Source organism: Oncorhynchus keta, chromosome 30, assembly GCF_023373465.1.
Source record: "Oncorhynchus keta strain PuntledgeMale-10-30-2019 chromosome 30, Oket_V2, whole genome shotgun sequence".
NCBI classification, from domain to species: domain Eukaryota; kingdom Metazoa; phylum Chordata; class Actinopteri; order Salmoniformes; family Salmonidae; genus Oncorhynchus; species Oncorhynchus keta.
The window spans coordinates 40,800,638-40,817,515 of NC_068450.1; the positions used below are offsets into that span (position 1 = coordinate 40,800,638).

The 16,878-nt window shown below is 42.0% G+C and overlaps 1 protein-coding gene across 3 annotated transcripts in view; it reads right to left on the bottom strand.

Annotated features, from left to right (window-relative positions):
* The window catches only part of LOC118363600 (follistatin-related protein 5-like), a 172,845-nt gene that overhangs the window by 39,153 nt on the left and 116,814 nt on the right, over positions 1–16,878 (bottom strand). For all 3 annotated transcript variants that reach the window (XM_052488424.1, XM_052488422.1, XM_052488423.1), the window contains exon 7: positions 4,949–5,115. In XM_052488424.1, coding sequence (XP_052344384.1) covers positions 4,949–5,115 — 167 coding nt within the window. The remainder of the gene's footprint in view (positions 1–4,948; positions 5,116–16,878) is intronic.

A 16,878-nucleotide genomic window follows, 5' to 3' on the forward strand; every position in this document is an offset into this window, starting at 1 on the left:
CACCAAAAGAAAGATGCCCAGGGTCCCTGCTCATCTGCATGAACATGCCTTAGGCATGCTGTAAGGAGGCATGAGGACTGCAGATGTGGCCAGGGCAATAAATTGCAATGTCCGTACTGTGAGACGCCTAAGACAGCACAACAGGGAGACACGATGGACAGCTGATTGTCCTCGCAGTGGCAGACTACGTGTAACAACACCTTCACAGGATCGGTACATCCGAACATCACACCTGCGGGACAGGTACACAATGGCAACAACAACTACCCGAGTTACACCAGGAACGCACAATCCCTCCATCAGTGCTCAGACTGTCCACAATAGGCCGAAAGAGGCTGGACTGTAGGCCTGTTGTAGTAAGGCAGGTCCTCACCAGACATCCCCGACACCATGTCACCTATGGGCACAAACCCACCGTCGCTGGATCAGACAGGACTTGCAAAAAGTCCTCTTCACTGACAAGTCGCGGTTTTGTCTCCAGGGGTGATTGTTCACGTTTATCGCCTAAGGAATGAGCATTACAATGAGGCCTGTACTCTGGAGCGGGATCGATTTGGAGGTGGAGGGTCCGTCATGGTCTGGGGCGTTGTGTCACAGAATCATTGGACTGAGCTTGTTTTCATTGCAGGCAATCTCAACGCTGTGCGTTACAGGGAAACCCTTCCTGCAGGCTCATCCTGACATGACCCTCCAGCTTGACAATGCCACCAGACATACTGTTCGTTCTGTGCGTGATTTCCTGCAAGACAGGGGTGTCAGTGTTCTGCCATGGCCAGCGAAGAGCCTGGATCTCAATCCCATTGAGCACATCTGGGACCTGTTGGATCAGGGGTGAGGGCTAGGGCCATTCCCCTCAGAAATGTCTGGGAACTTGCAGGTGCCTTGGTGGAAGAGAGGGGTAACATCTCACAGCAACAACGGGCAAATCTGGTGCAGTCCATGAGGAGGAGATGCACACATTATTCCATTTCTGTTAGTCACATTGCTGTGGTTTTTTCAGTTTATATCTCAGTTGTTGAATCTTGTGTTCATACAAATATTTACACGTTAAATTTGCTGAAAATAAACGCAGTTGACATTGAGACATTTCTTCTTTTGCTGAGTTTAGATGCTGAGTAAGATGAAAAATATAAAAAAATGTAATAAAAAAAGAATACTGCTGTTACAGTACATTGAAATAAGCCCCAAAGCTAATGAATCCATCTGGAAATACCTTAAATTCACTTCCTCATTTAATACCTATCAACATTTGTATTTTCACAGTAATTTGATATTTTTTATGGGAGTATTTCTTACTTCAGTTAGTTGATAAAAATGTATTCATTCTAATTTGATTAAGCAGCTTTCCTTGCTGGGAACCCAGAGAGACCTGAAGAAAGATAGCAAATCTGTGTTTCTTGTCATAATTCAATTAGAATTCCAATCATGTCTGATGGCATTGTTTCGGTTTCAGAGTCAGTACATGTCGTCCCTTACATAGACCTGCAAGACAGCTATAAAGCATAGGCATGGGCCACCATGTTTGGCAGGTACAACCTCTATGACCAAATAAACAGCGATCAGGTATGAGATTGTGAGACTCGGGCTGTGCCGAATCATCATACCATCGCTGTGTGAAGGGAATTGATGGCACGTTTTGGCCCCTCTGCGGAAAGCATATTGTGTCACCCTTCTAAATGAAAAATGAATGGGGGGAGAAATGAAACTCAGAGGGGTGGAACTAGAGGCACTGGAGGCGATCGACCCCGCACCCTTCCTCCACCCCTCCTTCCCCCTCCACCTCTCAGACATAGCTGAGGGAAGGTGAGACGGTGAGACAGAGGAGCAAAAAGAGGAAAAGGAAGAAGATTTACAGGCAATCCTGATAGGAACAAAATGGCTGCAAGCAACCCTTTGCATGACCAGCTGCCCTCTTAAAGAACACCAAGGAACTGTCTCATTGGCATCTAATACAGGGTGGGAGATGTGACCCTAATAAAGGGCAGGACATGTGAGGCCAGGTGTATAAGCCGACTTCTTCAATATGATGTCAAGTTCAGATGTATCCATGACAGAGAATTCATTAGCTTTGTGGGCTTTTTATTGTGGATGACATCAGTTCCGATGAAACCTACCTGTGTTGGGATCTGCTGGAGAGAAAGAACACAAATGAAACATTTAGATGTTAGTTAAAAGGAAGACTTGAGTAAAGGTTCACTTTGACGGAAGACATGACACAACATATAAAGCAGGCAATGGCAACTATCAGAAGTTGGCAAGCTTTCCACCATGTTACACCACTCATCATACAGCTTAATTTATTTCATGCATGTTGCGTTTCCTACAATATGAATTGGAGTATTTATAGCGAATAGAGAAGTCTTATAGCTCAACACCACATATATTTGGATTTGTTTAATACTTTTTTGGTTACTACATGATTCCATATGTTATTTTATAGTTTTGATGTCTTCCCTATTATTCTACATTGTATAAAATAGTAAAAATAAAGAAAATCCCTTGAAGGAGGGAATGATTGAAACTTTTGACTAGTACTGTACTTGCAGTGTAAAGTATGCCTATATAGATTAAAATCCTAGCTGCTTTACCCCACTCAGTACAATAGGCCCTTGAACATTGGGAGATAAACCACAATATGCATAAACCCTTGATCAGGGCGAACCAAGACTCTCAAGATAAGTACAGCACCGAGACATACTGTCTCCTCTCTCCTCTATTACAATTCCACATAAATTCCTTAAGCTTCTACGCCGGACGTGCAGAGTAGGCAGTCTAGACACAAGACTCAATGTAGATACTTTCCCAAGCAGAGCACTCATCCTTGCAGTCTTCATCATGCTTCGGCCCTCTCCTGCCTGGAGCATCCTAATACCAGCCAACAGCTGAGGATGATGATGCAATGCCCAGCAACTGTCGTATTCATGGGATTAGAGTAAGCTGCTTTGTCAAAATGGAAACCGGCTCTATTGAACTCCATAATAAGAGCACACCATTAGGATTAATGTGGGATTCACTGAGTCGGACTGTTGACAGATTTTGTAATATTTTAAATAACACCCATTCTTAAAGGGAAGTGGTCTGTTAAATGAGACAGTGTAAATCCTAGAAATCCATTTACCGAAGTACAACTCCAATTAGTGTTGGCAGTTCAGGCCTTGGCATATTAAAAGGCACAATTATACCGAAACTTTGGTGAAATTGGATAATTGGCCTTCACAGAGGGGGTTGGTGAACACCAGGTGTGTATAAATCCACTCACTTTGCTATGAACAACTCTGTTGGCAATTAGCCACAAGACTAAGGGCAATAAATAATCTAGGGTAAACCGGTTTGGGGTTTTTGCTTGATACTTCGCTTAGTCTAGTTAGTGATAAAACACTTGGTACAGACACTTTTATGTTTAGTAAGAAATGACTGTCTGACTGACTAACTAGACTAAACGACAATCTCTTGAGTCTTTTGTTGTTCTCATGGCTGGTGGGCTGTTCATAACAATAGGCCATCTGCGGTAATCATCTGCCCAAGGTCGGGGACAACCTTGTTAAGACGACTACAGGAAAATAAATCCCAAGCTGACAGACACCGGGATCACAGTTGAGCTCACACTGAGGGAAGCGGTGGGCAGAACACAGTTAACCTGAATGGCACGGAAACTGACACTAACAGAACAGAACGAAGGTATCCCAACTTGACTTCATTAGCCTGTGACTGAATTTAAATAGTGTACATACAGTACAGTGTAGTGTCCAATTCAATTGAGCTGTTTACAGTCCGTAACACCGCAACGCCGTGTAAGGTTGGTTTTCTACTACACCACAGCACATCGTGTTAGGAACCAGTTAGTACAATAACAGTTGATATCAACTAACTGTATGTCGATGCTAACAATAAAAGGGGTCTCCTTCCATTCAACTGGGAAATAAGTTATTCTATGTGAAGAGGAAGAAACAAAGACCCCCCTTCAGGTTGCAAAGCCTCTGAACTCCATTGGATGTCTTCAGCAGTTGCCCGATGCTGCCCACATGGAGCGAGTAAAATAAAACAGTCTTAGAAAATATCTACCATACACAGGAGCCGAATGACATCGAAGTCGATTTAACTTGACCTGACAAGGCCGTTACTTTACCCAACAGTTACATCTAGCTCACTCACTTTAATCCAACTTGGCATAGGCTTGTTTTGATGCATTCCCATGTCATTTTGCCGTACAAAATGATGAATCATTTATTATAGAGGGGACCGGGGGTCAGTGCGCCTGCATTCACATGCTAGTCATCAAGCACCTTGGAGAGTCGGCGATGGACGGGGCCATGAAAGAAGAAGATTCTTCATGTAAATGGAGGGTCATAAGAAGCTGAAGCACTTTGGAAACAGTTGGGACAGAAATCCGATCCCAGGGATGATGGTGCTCGGTGATGATTGGCGGCAGCTGTGCAATTCCTCACAAAGTTTAAAAGGTCATCAACATTTAATGTTACATCGCTGGACCGCCTTTATCTAATGCGACAGTGTTGACTCAATTACGCATGGTCGAGTCAGCTATAGCTTGGCCAACCATGAAGGGGGAGAACGTAGAGAGTGGGCAGTGTTGCCTGGTGACTCACTGAACCTCAAGTCTCTAAGTGTCCTGCCTTTGAAGAAGGATGAAAGCGACTTGGTGGTTGACGGGGACTACCAGCCGATTCAGCACATAGACAATGTCAGAGACGATGACACGCTCAGCGGGAAGTAAAAATAGGTGCTTCCCCATTGGAGTTGAACCCCTTTGGTAATCCCTCTAAGCAGACTGAATAACTGTCAAACCCAAAATGTTCAAAAGCTCTAGGTCAACCTTTTGATTTGTCCAGGTTAAAGAAAGCGTGTGTGTGTGTGTGTGTGTGCGTGTGTGTGTGTCTTACAAAACTAGAAGTTCAGCTGTATTTCAGGTGAGGCTGCAGGCATCACTTACATTTATGTCCTCCAGATCCAGCAAGTTGAGAACCTGATTGTTGCGTTTCCAGATGATGGGAGGTCTCTGCTCCCCTGTGATTGCACAAGTCAAGATGGCACTCTGGCCAACGGTTACCGTGGTGATCCTCAATTTCTGGTCATCGGGCAGGGTGAGCTGGAACACTTCTGTAAAGAAAGAAAGCCAGCTGGTAATTAGATCACCCGTTAGTCATAGAGAGCGGTGACACAGCCACTTTTGTTCTACCAGGGTGCTTAAATGTAAGAATTGAAACGTGTGTGTGTGTGTGTGTGTGTGTGTGTGTGTGTGTGTGTGTGTGTGTGTGTGTGTGTGTGTGTGTGTGTGTGTGTGTGTGTGTGTGTGTGTGTGTGTGTGTGTGTGTGTGTGTGTGTGTGTGTGTGTGTGTGTGTGTGTGTGTGTGTGTGTGTGTGTAGAGTCTTGCGGGGACCAACTGTAGTAAACAAAAAATGTCAAGGTTTTGGGTTAAGGTTCAAATTAGTGTAAGGGTTAGAATTAGGTTTAGGAGCTAGGGTTAGGGTTAGGGTTAAGGTTCGGTTTTTGGGTTAAGGGTTAGGGTTAAGGATGAATGAAAATAGGATTTTGAATGGGACTGAATTGTACGACCCCAAAAGGTTAGCTGCGGAAGACTGTGTCAGTGTGTGTGTGTGCATGTATTTACTTCCACATATCAAAGAAGTACGCAAAATTATGTTTTGTGTGTGTGAGTACAGCACACTGAAAAGCAGAGTGATTATGGCACAGTGTGTTTGTGCACATTCTTTGAATTAATCAAGCTGAAAAAAGTAGAATAGACAGAAAGAGTCTCAATTAGCCAGTGTTTTGTTGGCAAGGCACAGCATTACTGCATGATATTGTTTGTTTCCTGGTAAAATATGCATAGAGGAAACATAATGAGTTCATATATCAAGACGAAATGTATGACATTAGGAGCTATGTAAAAACATTGAGTAAACAAGAGGTTTAATGTACATTTAATTGAAACCATCCCCATATCTCCAAGGATTTCATCCACCCAACTAGCTATCCATATTATCTTGTGGACTTTTCCAAAGGGATTGTGGGTGTTCTATTCAATTTCCCACAATGCCACCATATTTATGTAATATTTACATAAAGAGATTACTTGAAATGCACCGGCAAACCAAAAGAAACCCCAGTCCTCCACATATTGCTAACGTCACTGATTGCTCTATTGAAAGCATATTATTCTATAACAATATGCTGTATTATGCTGCCATAAATCTACAGCCTTTATTAAAAATATATATGTATGTTAATGTTAACTTGTTTTTCGTTTACAAGGGACTCAAAAGCACAGAAAACATCTTGGAAAAACAGAGAACTTTTGTGTGTGGCCAGTAAGGGTGTCGATGGTTAGCGGCTATTACGCTTCCAGTTCTTCAATAAGACAATGAATGAAAAAAGAATCTGTTACCCCAGCATCCCTTTAACTCTGTTATGTAACTAGATTTGTAACTAGTGTGAGCCTTTTAATTTTCCTCTTGGGCTAATGAGCAACAGAGCAAAAGGAAACACTGACTCAATTTGTTCTGCTCATGAGAGCATGAAATACAAAACCTAATGAAAGAAAAGCCCAGTTCCGGAGACTAGCAATTAGCTTAGCGCACCAAAACACAACTGAGAAGGGGAAGACAGTACAGGTGCATCAAAGCTGGGACCTGAGACCGATGAACAGCTTACATCTCCAGGCCACCACAAGCCGGCCTCCATCCAGTACCCTGCTCTGAACCTTAGTGACTTTTACTAGCTGGCTACCACCCGGCACTCTACCCTGCACCTTAGAGACTGCTGCCCCATGTACATAAAAACATGTTTTTGCTTTGTCATTATGGGGTATTGTGTGTAGCTTGACGAGGAACTGTTTGTAATTTAAACCATTGTAGAATAAGGCTGTAATAAGGCTGAAAAAGTCAAGGGGTATGAATACTTTCAGATTTAAATGTATATTCCGGACTTTAGACATTGCTCGTTCTGATATTTCTCAATTTCTTTTTTTGTTAACCTTTTTGGATTATGTGTGAATCATTTTGTATGGCTAGGTATTACTGCACTGTTGGAGCTAGACACATAAGCCTTTCACTGCACCTGTGATAACATCTGCAAATTGTTGTATGCAACCACTTTGATTTAATGAGCTGGAATTAGGCTAAACTCTCCATGTGGTGTAGGTTACCTTTTAGCAAAAGTCTTGCTCATACATAACAATCTTCTAAGTCAATCTGTTTGTTGTGTCTGTACCATTTATGTGATTCCTGAACTGGAATAGCCCCCATATGATCAATGCTTGAAGACTGCAGACACCTAATTCTGTAGGAAACACAAATAAAGATACACCTTGCTGCACTTCTTGCCCTGAGTCGAGATTGTATTGACCAATGCTTTAAAATGGTTCATAACTCAAAGCAATGCATGTCCAGTATTACTATAGGGTTTAAAAGATCATGAAATAACTTAAAACAGGATTGCTCTTTTCAAGATTAAGTGAAGCTAACTGTGTCATTAAGTCATGAATATGTACAATTCCACTTCTACATTGTTTCAAGAATTATTGGGAGATGTTTCTCATGGAGAGAGGATTGTATACGATTGTCCTGGAACAATCCTTTGTGAAATTCCCATGTGGAACCCTAAATCCAAGACACACGAGGACACACAGTCGCTAGTGGAAGTCTACACACTTCATTCTAAGTTTTCACATTTTGCTGCCTTAACCTTACATCTAAAAAGGGAATCAATTAGATTTGTTTCCTATCGATCTACACCACCTAGTCCACATTTTCAAAGTCAAAGAAAAATGGTGGAAAATGTTTGCGTATGTCTTCACACCCCAGAGTTAATACTTGATGGAAGGAGCTCTGGCAGCCATTATAGCTGTGAATAATTTTGAATAAGATTCTACCGACTCTGCACAACTCTTTGGGCAAGTTTTACTGAAATAATTATTTTCAAAATTTCTCAAGCTCAGTAAATTTGTTTAGATGCACATAGATGCACAGCAAGATTCAAATACAGATTTACAGTGTGTTCAGAAAGTATTCACACCCCTTGACTTTTTCCAAAACATTTTGCATTACAGCCTGACTTTAAAATGGATTATTCAACTGAAATGTTGTGTCACTGGCCTACACACAATACCCCATAATGTCAACGTGGAATTATGTTTTTGTAATTGTTTACAAATTAGCTGAAATGATTCGAATCAATTAGCATTCAAACCATTTGTTACGGGCAAGCCTAAATAAGTTCAGGAGTAAATATGTGCTTAACAATTTACATAATAAGTTGACTGACGACCTCATCTCTGTACCCCACACATGTATCTGTATGGTCCCTCAGTCGTGCAGTGAATTTCAAACACAGATTCCACCACAAAGACCAGGGAAGTGCTTGTTTCATAAAGAAGGGCACCTAATGGGTGATGGGTAAAAAAAAAAAAATGAATATACCTTTGAGCATCGGTGAACTGGATGGTGTATCAATACACTCAGTTACTACAAAGATACAGGCGTCCTGTATCTGTGATAAAAATTCACCTTTCAGCTGGACAATAACCTAAAGCACAAGGCCAAATATAGACTGGAGTTGTTTACCAAGATGACATTGAATGTTCCTGAGTGGCCTAGTTACAGTTTTGACTTAAATAGGCTTGAAAATATATGGCAAGACTTGAAAATGGCTGTCTAGCAATGATCAACAACCAACGTGTCAGAGCTTGAAGAATTTGTTAAAGAATAATGTGCAAGACCTACCCAGTAAAACTCACAGCTGTAACCTCTGCCAAAGGTGATTCTAACATGTATTGACTCAGGGGTGTGATTACTTACGTAAATTAGATATTTCTGTATTTAATTTTCAAGAATTTTGCAAAGAATTTTAAAAACATTATTTAACTTTTCCATTATGGGGTATAGTGTGTAGATGGGTGAGAATTCACGCAGTAACACAACAAAATGTGGAACAAGTCAATGGGTATGAATACTTTCTGAAGGCACTGTAAATCGGGCCTGATACTGGACCACTCAGGACCACTCAACACATCTTGGAAAGCCATTCTGGTGAGTATTCAGTATTAAAATATGTCCCTATGAAGAAAAAAAACCTATATTATAGGGTCAGATTTTCAGAAGACAGACAGGTTGTCCTCTAATATTTTACCTGGGCTTTGCTCCTTTCATGTTTCTTTTGATCCTGACAAACTCCCAAGTACCTGGCTATAACAAGCACATAACATGATGCCACCACAATATTAGAAAACACAGAGGGTTTCACTCTGTGATGTGTTTAGCCCCAAGCCAGTTGTTTTTAGGCCAAAATGTATATTTATTTGCTGTATATTACTTAACAGCCCTGTTGGAAACAGAATGGATGCTTTTTTGTGGATTTTTATACACAGGATTTTCTCTTTTCATTTTGTCATAGAGGTCAGCACTGTGGAGTGAATTCAATGCTGTTGAACCTCTGTATTTGTAAGTATTGTGGTGGCAGCATCATATTATGGGTATGCTTGTCACTGGCAGGGACTGAGGAGTTTGTCAAGATGAAAGAAACATGAAAGGAGCAAAGTTCAGGTAAAAAGTTGGATGAAACCCTTTTGAATAACTAACCTTGGGATAGTTATCTTTTCAGCGGGACAAATACACAAATGTTAAGGCCAAACACACACCAGAATGGCTTTCCAATAGGTGTTGAGTGTTCCTGAATTGTCCAGTCTCGGCGTAAATCAGCGTAAAAATCAGAGACAATGTTTGAATATAGTTGTCCATTAATGACCCACAACCCAATCAATGGATATATGTTGCTCTAAGAGTTGTACAAAGTTGGTAGAATCTATTACAAATAATTGAGTGCAAACTTAATCTATTGTGATGTTAAGAGTTTGTAAACAATGAAATAACTCATTTTCAGAGTTCATCTCTGGGTTTATTGGACACAGCCGAGATAAAAAAAAAAAGTCACTTGATGTTTTCCTAGAAGCAGATCGAGATTCGTACACGGATTTAATATTGTCATACGGGTTTAAAGATGACATAAACACACTGTTGATCAAAATATTCAAAATAAATATGGTTGCCGAGAGCAAATGGTGGTCATCTTTTGACATGCTCACTGAACTCTGTCGGGCCAATATCACGTAAACAAATACAGATGCCTACAATGGACATCCTACTCCACAAACAATACAACATCCAAGTGGGAGCTTCCTACCCCTGGCTCTATTATGATCCTCCTACCCGTCGACACTGCTGGCAAAACAACCCTGATAACATCACGGTTAACACGACACATGGACGTTTCAAAACCCAGCAGGCTTTATAGTGACGGGATATACCCACAAGATCTCCTCCAATAATATCCTCCCTAACCATTCAATTACGTGTCCCTTGTATCTTAATGTTTTGGAAATGCGCTCCGAGCGATAAAGTTGATTCACAGGCAATCTCGGGGGAACTGAAACGGGGGAAGTTATGGGGGAGTTTAAAAAGATCAATTGCCATCCGGCGAGCTCCATCATCATCATACCGTCGGAGGGAAAACGATTTGAATGTGAAGTCACAGAATGGGCAATTCCTTATAGGTCGAACTGGAGCACGGGCTGCTGGACATTTTGGCTCACCTTCTTTGGCCTCTGATTTATCAGACAGGCAAGTGGCCTGGCTGCTCCTTTCGTCTTGTTTTGGACTTCCATGGCTCTTCTCCTGGGAGGGACCGAACCTTCAACATCCAGCCTGTAATTAGTGATTAATAGGCTGGGTCTGGCTTTTCATTTTCTCTCCGACTGTTCCCATAATGGGATGGTGGTCCATGCCCACCACCGGAGTCTAAATCACCTATGGCACAGTAGAGGAACCGTGTTTGTCAAGGAAAATAACTGGGGCTGCAGGAAGTGTAGTAGCCAAAGGGGCAGGCAAGAGATAAATAGCTACCCACTGTCGTTTACCGACTCCCCTGCTCACCTATCCCTTTCGTTTTCTGTTTCTTTCTCTTTCCCTCTCTTGTGCTTTCCCTCCATCATATATTTTATACTTGTGGCACAGCATTTTCAAAGAGGTGTCATCAGTCCTGTTGGATGTATCCCCACCGCTGCTGTTCTTTTATATATATATATATTGTGGAGTACTGTTACATACTTTTGAACGACCCCTAAGTCACTTCACTTGGGTATAGGGTTCCCTAGACTGATAGCAGGGTTAGTTCGACTTAATTACCTGCTCCAATATCAGTGTCTGCAGATATGAACAACCTTGCCAAAACCAGTAATACTTTGAACGAGACTTGAAGCTTCAGAAAGAACTGAATGTAAGGCCAATTGAAATAAAAACCTCTGCTCCAAGGTTATTAATGTGAGCGAAGCCTGTAAAAGTTGAGCAAATGGTCTTGCTGATTACCTTTGGCAGGATAGCCTAGTGGTTAGAGCGTTGGACTAGAAACCGGAAGGTTGCAAGTTCAAATAGCCAAGCTTTATTTTACCTTACAAATCTGTCGTTCTGCCCCTGAACAGGCAGTTAACCCACTGTTCCTAGGCCGTCATTGAAAATAAGAATTTGTCCTTAACTGACTTGCCTAATTTAAATAAAGGTAAAAATAAATGACTGTGGGGCCTTGTTTTCAGAGCAGCTGGGGACTGAACTCGTGGGACTGACCACACATCAGCTTTCAACATGGCTGAAGACCATTCTAATTGGACAAATTTCAAACTACTTTGTGAAAAAGGCATTGAGAAAAATGCTCCAAATCAAAGGCGTATTTGGTATTGGGGTTTATCTTAAGGGGGCGATGATGATTTGGAGTATGTGCCTCTCTTACCCATACCACTCCTTCCGATGCTCCCATATGTATCATTTGCTATTTGGTATTTGTTGAAGTCCATTTTGTTTAAAATAATTTGCTACTTCTTGAAGTCAATTTTGTTTCAAGTGAGCACCTATTCCTTATCATGCAGTTCACAACAGTGAATAATATTGAGCGATAGACAAGTGGGTGTTGTCTGTCTGTGTGTGTGTGTGTGTGTGTGTGTGTGTGTGTGTGTGTGTGTGTGTGTGTGTGTGTGTGTGTGTGTGTGTGTGTGTGTGTGTGTGTGTGTGTGTGTGTGTGTGTGTGTGTGTGTGTGTGTGTGTGTGTGTGTGTGTGCCTCCGTGTGTGTGTGCCTCCGTGTGTGTGTGCCTCCGTGTGTGTGTGTCTCAAAGGCATGTTTGATTAAGGTGTGCCGGTGAGCCATATCAACAGCAGACTGATGAAAAGCGAGATGGAGTGAGTTCAACACACAGCTGAGTGTCCAGGGATGCATTAAGTAATTGCCTTCTAGCTCCACAGGAGGGTTCATAATAGCACCGGTGTGTTCAAAGTACAATGTTGCTCCAATACTTGCATACCTCTCTAGACTGCGTTCCGAATGTGAGCATGTCAACAACTCACCCCTCCTTGACAAGACCCATGACATGTTCAAGAGGGATGAAGCCAGTGTGTTTGTTTTCATGGAAATGCTTCACTTCTGTCGGTTTGTCTGTCTTTCTGTTGGTCTGTTTGTCGAGATTGACAGGAAGGAGGAGGAAGACTAGCATCTATGGCCGAATTCAAGTTTTCATAACAACCGGTAATCTGCATTTTTGGACGATTACATTGCACTCCACGAGGAGACTGTGTGGCAGGCTGACCACTTGTTATGCGAGTGCAGCAAGGAGCCAAGGTAAGTTGCTAGCTAGCATTAAACTTATCTCATAAAAAACAATCAATCTTAACATTATCACTAGCTAACTACACATGGTTGATGATATTACCAGTTTATCTAGCTTGTCCTGCATTTTTATTTTACTTTATTTAACTAGGCAAGTCAGTTAAGAACAAATTCTTATTATCAATGACGGCCTAGGAACAGTAGGCTAACTGCCTTGTTCAGGGGCAGAACGGCAGATTTCTACCTTGTCAGCTCAGGGACGCGATCTTGCAACCTTCCCGTTACTAATCCAATGCTCTAACCAGTAGGCTACCTGCATGATCAATGAATCATAGCCTACTTCGCCAAACAGGTGATGATTTAACAAGCGCATTCAAAAGAAAAAGCACTGTCATTGCACCAATGTGTACCTAACCATAAACATCAATGTCTTTCTTAAAATCAATACACAAGCATATATTTTTAAACCTCCTAGTTAACATGCATTTGTTTTAACTAGGGAAATTGTGTCACTTCTCTTGCGTTCTGTGCAAGCAGAGTCAGGGTATATGCACCAGTTTGGGCCGCCTGGCTCGTTGCGAACTGTGTGAAGAACATTTCTTCCCAACAAAGACCGTAATTAATTTGCCAGAATTTTACATAATTATGACATAACATTCAAGGTTGTGCAATGTAACAGCAATTTTTAGACTTAGGGATGCCACCCATTCGATAAAATACGGAACGGTTCCGAATTTCACTGAAAGAATAAAGGTTTTGTTTTTGAAATTATAGATGCCGGATTTGACCATATTAATTACTTAGTGCTCGTATTTCTGTGTGTTTATTATATTATAATTAAGTCTATGATTTGATATTTGATAGAACAGTCTGACTGAGCGGTGGTAGGCAGCAGCAGGCTAGTAAGCATTCATTCAAACAGCACTTTCCTGCGTTTGCCAGCAGCTCTTTGCTGTGCTTCAAGCATTGCGCTGTTTATGACTTCAAGCCTATCAACTCCTTAGATTAGGCTGCCAATGCTATAGTGCCTATAAGAACATCCAATAGACAAAGGTATATGAAATACAAATGGTATAGAGAGAAATAGTCCTATAATAACTACAACCTAAAACTTCTTAACTGGGAATATTGAAGACTCATGTTAAAATTGAACATGTTTCTTTATTTATTTGAGACTAAATTGATTTTATTTATGTATTATATTAAGTTAAAATAAAAGTGTTCATTCAGTATTCTTGTAATTGTCATTATTACCAAGGCTGTTGAGTCTGCCGATAAGAATTCTGTGATTGACAGAGACAAAAGCCTTGGCCAGGTCGATGAAGACAGCTGCACAGTACTGTCTTTTATCAATGGCGGTTATGATATCGTTTCGGACCTTGAGCGTGGCTGGGGTGCACCCGTGACTAGCCCGGAAACCAGATTGCATAGCGGAGAAGGTATGGTGGGATTCGAAATGGTCTGTGATCTATTTGTTAACTTGGCCGTTCGAGGACTTAAGAAAGGCAGGGCAGGATAGATATACAGTACATGGGGTACCAGTACAAAGCTGAGTACAAAGCAGTGTTACGAGGAAATTGAGGTAGATACTATATGTACATATAGGTAGGGGTAACGTGACTAGGCAGGATAGATAATAGACAGTAGCAGCAGTGTGTGTGTGTGTGTGTGTGTGTGTGTGTGTGTGTGTGTGTGTGTGTGTGTGTGTGTGTGTGTGTGTGTGTGTGTGTGTGTGTGTGTGTGTGTGTGTGTGTGTGTGTGTGTGTGTGTGTGTGTGTGTGTGTGTGTAGAGTCCAGTGTGTGTGCATAGAGTCTAAAAAAGTTTGTGCAAGAAGGGTCAATGCAGATAGTCCGGGTAGCTATTTGGTGAACTATTTAGGATGTGTGCCTGTTTTGCATACAGCTTTGTGGAATATTCATAGCACAGCGAAGTGTTTTTGTCACTGTTAAAGATAAGACACTAACGTCTATGCATAATTCATTGACTCTGTCCCATATTTAAAAAATAAATAAAAAGTAAGGTAAATATCTTTCCAGGAGTAATGGATTTGAATTAGATCAAGTTTCTGATATAAATGAAGCCTGCCACACTACAGATAGTTTCATGTAGTGTCATCCTTGAATACATCAGGTATAGGACAGATAAGGCTAAAGACGTCATCCACATACTGCACATTCAATGTCACCTTAACGTTATGGCGTGGGGATGTTAAAGTAGCAAGGCAGCAGGCATCACTGTTTCGCTATGTCTTGATTTCAGTATCAAGCACTTCTGAATAGATGAGGAGAGGGAAACAGCTGGTGGTGTACATGCTTTATTTTCCTTCTGGCTGACTGTCAGTCAGTGGCTGAAGTATCGATCCAGAGGGTGATGGTGGGCGACAGGCGAAACATGTCACTTCTGTTTTGCTGAGTGGGAGGCCCTTGGGGCATTGCACAGTCTAAGGCTGTGTCCAAAATGGCGCCCGACTTCCTATATAGTGCATAACTAGGGATTAGGGTGCCATTTGGGAAAGGTGATGCGGGTGGGCCATGTTCTAGAAGTCGAGGGTAATACCAGTTAATGTCATATCATCTAATAAACCACATTGACATCAGCGATTTGAAGTCATTCATGCTGGTAGTTAAGTAAACAGTTCAAGAATGATCCATTTGGAACGTAATAAAGATCTGAGCGTCCTATTCTCTTGTTTTATTTGACCTACTCTTATGGGCTTCATAATCCCTGGATCTCCATGTGGATTTGTAGAGATAGAAAAAAAAGGGTTACTGAAACTCTGGTTCTTTACTATCGATCATAATTAGATTATCAAAGGCGACAGCCTTGTCTCCTTCAGGGCAGCGGCAGACAAAGACGGGTGGCTTTCTGGGCCTGCATGCCTGCATTTCTATTTATTTAAGTAACTTAACAACACAAAATATCTAGTTAACAGAAGAAAGGAAGACAAAATAAGGACAAAAGAAGGACAGAAGAAAAAGGAAAAGAAAGAGGACAACAAAGTGAAACAGTCAGCACTTCTATTGCAACTTCGTATTTCGTCGTCCTAACGTAGTCTACACTGCTATCTGCCCAGCAGCTAGCCAGCTAGCAAACGTCCACCGTCTACCGAATAACAGCACTGTAGAAACTATTACACTCAACTGAACAACTTGATTAGTGTAGTGTTAGCTAGCTACATAGTTGTCTTTGCTGTCTCCGTATCCAAGATAATTGTGTAGTTTAGAGAGTGTAGTCTTAGAGTGATTATCTTAATTTACCGAGGTTAGCTAGCCAGCTATTTGTCGTCCTTAACGTAGGAGACACTGCTAGCTAGCCAACAGCTAGCCAACGTCTACTGAATAGAACTTCCGCACTCAACAACCCGGTCGCATTCCGCTTCGCTCCACAGGTAGTATCACATTTTCATTTACTTTCATTACAGCACAACGGTTTGATTTGTTTGATCGTAGCTAGCTACATAGCTAGCTACATAGCCGTCTGTGTATCAAAGATAATTGTGTAGTCTAGAGCGATTTTCTAGGTTAGCTAGCCAGCTATTGTCGTTCTTTTAACGCAACGTAACGTAATCAACACTGCTAGCTAGCCAGCTAGCCCCCGAATAGCAGCACTGTAGAAACTATTACACTCAACGGAACGACTTGATTAGTGTAGTGTCAACAACGCAGCCACTGCCAGCTAGCCTACAAAGTCAACAACGCAGCCACTGCCAGCTAGCCTACTTCAGCAGTACTGTATCATTTTAATCATTTTAGTCAATAAGATTCTTGCTACGTAAGCTTAACTTTCTGAACATTCGAGACGTGTAGTCCACTTGTCATTCCAATCTCCTTGCATTAGCGTAGCCTCTTCTGTAGCCTGTCAACTATGTGTCTGTCTATCCCTGTTCTCTCCTATCTGCACAGACCATACAAACGCTCCACACTGCGTGGCCGCGACCACCCTAATCTGGTGGTCCCAGCGCGCACGACCCACGTGGAGTTCCAGGTAGCCTCTGGAACTGCCGATCTGCGGCCAACAAGGCAGAGTTCATCTCAGCCTATGCCTCCCTCCAGTCCCTCGACTTCTTGGCACTGACGGAAACATGGATCACCACAGATAACACTGCTACTCCTACTGCTCTCTCTTCGTCCGCTCACGTGTTCTCGCACACCCCGAGAGCTTCTGGTCAGCGGGGTGGTGGCACCGGGATCCTCATCTCTCCCAAGTGGTCATTCT